Genomic DNA, 4,314 nt, shown 5'->3' with positions numbered 1-4,314 from the left:
GATCAATTTCCCCTCTTTCTTTTCACTCTCTCTAAGCTCTAAGAGACCGGCGGTAGTGGTGACTCCAAACTGCCGATTTCATATGATCTTGGTGTAAAGGTCATTCTTTTCTTCATTAAATTGCTTGATTTTAGTATTTGTTGATCGATTTTGCTGATTGCTTGTTATATTATTCTTATTTTTGTGGTCTAGGGTTACGGTTTGGACAACATCTAAGCTTTATCCTTCATTTTTATGTATATGCTTTATAGTTTGTCTTCTTGTAGTTGTTGCATGTTTCAGTTTTGAGGTGGTCCCGATTTGTAGTGGTTGCATGCTTCAGTTATGCTAATAAATTCTTATGGGTATATATCAAGGTGGATTTATTGTCTTCTGGTTTAGGGTTTTTTTCTCAGAGGTGGTTTCTTAAGGGGATTATGATTTGTTTTTTGTCTTACTGGGAAATATGCCTTAGTTTTCTATGATGTTGACTGAGATTTAGTGCTTTTTCTTTGTTTATTAGCTAAGCTGGTCCTAAATGTAGGACCCTTGAATGCAACTGCTTCATTAAACTATTCCGGTGGTTGGATTTTAGTGCATCTTTGCTCTCTTTGTCAATTTTTTATGAAGGGGTTGGCCATAAACTGAACTTTTTGTGAATTCTTTTGTACATGTTGTATTTCTTTATTCATGGGACCCTCTATCTCACATGTCAATTTCTGCCTATATTTATTCCTCTTTTTTTACTTTCAGCTTATATTGGTTCTTTTACTGTTTGCTAACCATTCTTATTTGCTATATTTACTAGATTATTGGAGATGGTCTTAGTTGATTTATTATTCAATTATGAAGGTGAATGGGTTACACATCTTGAAGTTGTGTACACAAAGAATAAACTGCACACTTTGTCAGGGTATGATTCAGACTTGCTTTCTTATATAGATATAGAATCTGAATTCATAGTTGAGCTAGGGTTGTAGGGGTTCAACAACTTATAGTTGCTGGACCTTCTGGTAAATTGTATGAGGTTCAAGGGGATGTGGGGATTAGACAGTTGATGTTCTTGCTTTCTAATGAATATAATGTAGTGAACCTATATGCTGTGGATGAATGTGACCCCCCTATTGAGTGTATTCCCAGTATTGTTGATAATAGTGAATCATATCCTTGTTTAGATGAGGCTGGTGCTGACTGTTGCTTAAGTGAATTAGGATCTGACTCTAGTTCTGATTCTGAGGGATGTGATTCTGAAGGATATGATTCTGAAGAATTACATTTACTCAAAACACAAAGAAAAAGACATAACTGAGAATCTAAATGATTACAAGGTGATATATAAAGGCATGGCCTTTAAGAACATACTGGAAGCTAGAAAGTTTATGAAGTTGTATGCTCTAGCTAATAACAAAGTCTTAAAATGAGGAAGAGTGACCCAAGGAGGGTTAGGTATAGATGCATTGTGGGTTGTCCCTTTGTTTGTTTAATATCCAAAGATGGTAATGCAGGGGTTACCGTAAAGACATTAGAGTCAGAACATAATTGTGGCACTGCATATGATAATAGTACTGTTGATTTCAATACCATTGCACATTACTTTAAGGGAAAGCTACAGGATAATCCTAAGTATAAGGTAAGGGAGATGGTACTTGATTAGAAAAGGATTGTTGAGTTAAATGTGAGTCATGGGAAGTGCAGGAGGGCAAAAAGAATGATATTGGAGACCTTAGATGGGAGTTTTGCAGATGAGTACAACAAACTTGATGCTTATGCCATTGAATTGAGGGAGAGTAATCCAGGCAGTGATGTGGTGATTAACATTTCAAAAAATGCACTTGAAAATGGGAAAAGAAGATTCTTGAGGATGTATGTTTGTTTCAAAGCTATGAAGATGGGTTTCAAGTTAGGGTTAAGATCATTTATTGGCGTAGATGGCACATTTTAAAAGCTAAAGCCAAGGGTCAATTGCTAGTTGCTGTTGGACAGGATGCACAAAACCATTTTTATCCTTTAGCATGGGCAGTTGATGATAAGGAGACAAAGCATTCTTCGAATTGGTTCCTACAATTGCTTCAGGGATCTCTAAACCTTAAGGAAGGAGAAGGAATCACCTTCATGTCAGACATGCAAAAGGTAATGTTTCTGAATTTTTCTTTCCGTTGTCATCTAAATCTGTCCAGTTTTTGTTTCTGAATTTTTTTCTTTCTGTTGTCATCTACTTCTGTCCAGTTTGTGTTTTTGAATTTTTTCTTTCTGCATGTTTTCTAAATTTGTTATAGGGATTAATTGAGGCAATTAAAATTGTTCTACCACAAGCACATCATAGGTTTTGTGCTAGACATATCGAGGCTAACTGGTGCAAGACATACAATACTGGGGAAAGCAAAAAACTGCTTTGGTGGTGTTCATGGTGCACTTATGAAAAAGACTTCAAAGACTAACTAAGCAAGCCAGGAGAGTTGAACAAGGATGCAGCAGAGAGTTTATTGAAGTACCCACCACACTCTTGGTGCAGAGCTTATCTAGATACAGTTTGCAAGAATCAGTCAATTGATAACAATTTGACTGAATCATTCAATTCATGGATTCTGGAAGCAAGGACAAAGCCAATCATTAAGATGTTGGAAGACATTAGACTCAAAGTTATGAACATGATGATAAAACATGAAGTTGAAGCTAGTACATGGAGCAATGAGTTCAGTCCAAAGAGCCTAGAACTATACAATAAATTCATGGAGATTGCTCAAGTGTGTAAAGTTAATTCCAATGGAGAAGGAGGATATGAAGTTAGTGAAGGGTCTAATAAGCATTGTGTCAACTTAAGCATAAAGAAGTGCACATGTAGGGCATGGGACCTTACAGGAATCCCATGCCCTCATGCTATTAGAGCTATACTTCACAACATGGGTGACCATTTGACAGAGATGCACTGGTGGTACAGTAAGGAGGCATTTCTACTTACTTATAGACACAAGCTCCAACCTGTTAGAGGAGAAAAATTTTGGAAAATTGACCCATCAAAAGCAATGGAGCCTCCAGAATTGGTCAATCAAGTATGGTTCCAAAGTTCCCAGAGATAGAACATGATGAAGATGCTGTGATTAGGCCAATGGTGATATCAGAAGTCAAGACAAGACTTCAACTGACGCAGCAGGTAAACTTACCAGCTAGGAGAAGATCAATCAACTTTACTGATGATCACACTGGTGTTAGTGAGCCCACAGATCTTCCAAATTCACCAGCAGGCCTGATGTGGAAGGGTAAAGCAGCTACAACTTCAAATCAGTTAGAAAAACAAAGGCAATAGAAAATTGGGAAGCTAAAGATAAGAAAAGGAAAATGGTCAAGTTGTTCTATGTAATTTTGTGTTTATTTTGGGATGTAATTACTGCAAACTTAATGACAGTCTCCTGTTTAATGTTCTGTTAATATTGGTAACTGAATTGGATGTCATAGTATGATTTAGGTTGTGTTAGTTTTTGGGATTATAGTTTGACATCCAATCATTAGTTTCACTTACTAACTTTACTATTTTTGGTGATATGTAATTACTGCATTGACAGTACTTCTGATATGTAATTACTGCATTGGTGATTACTTTCCAGATTTTACTGCATTGGTGATATGTAGAATGAATTTACTGCATTAGAGTGATGCCCATATTTTTACTGTTAGTGAATTGCCCAGTTTTTTTTACTGCATTAGGGTCAGTATTTTGTTCTAAAGTTGTTCTATATGCAGAACTTCATGTTCTGTACTTACTGCATCATAGACTGAATTAACTGCATTAAAGTGGATGCCCAGATTTTGTCTATTAGTGAACTGCCCAGTTTTACTCTGCATTAGAGCCATAACTGCCCAGGTTTTTTTATTGCATTATAGCCATAACTGCCCAATTTTCCTGTTAAAATTCACATTATTCTGTTAAACTGGGCATTAACATACCATATGAAAAACTATATTTAGTGATTAACCAAGCTGACCAACACAATAAATCCGAAAATGAAAGGTATACTGCACTACACAAAACGCCATAATGCACTACACAAAATGCATTCATGAAAATTTGGATTATAACCAAGCTGACCAACACAAAACATTAATGAAAATTTGGATTTTACAACAGTTAACTTCGTCAAAACCCTACTGCAATACACAAAATGCAAAATTCATTTCATCAACAATGCCACAACAAATCCGACTAACAGTGCAAATGCAACCATAATGAACATCTTCATGTGCATCACTTTCACTTCCATCTCCCTTGCTTTATTCACTTCAACATCATTTATAGCCTCTAAAACATCAACTTTTTTTTATTAATTTGTCCTTTTCAAG

The 4,314-nt window shown here is 36.0% G+C and overlaps 1 protein-coding gene across 1 annotated transcript; it reads left to right on the top strand.

Moving 5' to 3' along the window:
* LOC109227695 lies at positions 1,037-3,283 on the top strand. The gene is made up of 7 exons (XM_019392893.1): positions 1,037-1,220; positions 1,485-1,609; positions 1,670-1,842; positions 1,908-2,109; positions 2,256-2,332; positions 2,423-3,034; positions 3,082-3,283. The coding sequence occupies exons 1-7, from the start codon at positions 1,037-1,039 to the stop codon at positions 3,281-3,283; spliced, it is 1,575 nt and encodes a 524-aa protein (XP_019248438.1).

The sequence above is a fragment of the Nicotiana attenuata genome, chromosome 6, assembly GCF_001879085.1.
Source record: "Nicotiana attenuata strain UT chromosome 6, NIATTr2, whole genome shotgun sequence".
Taxonomy (NCBI): Eukaryota; Viridiplantae; Streptophyta; class Magnoliopsida; order Solanales; family Solanaceae; genus Nicotiana; species Nicotiana attenuata.
Note: the sequence above shows the minus strand (reverse complement) of the source record. Positions and strands in the feature narration are given on the sequence as shown.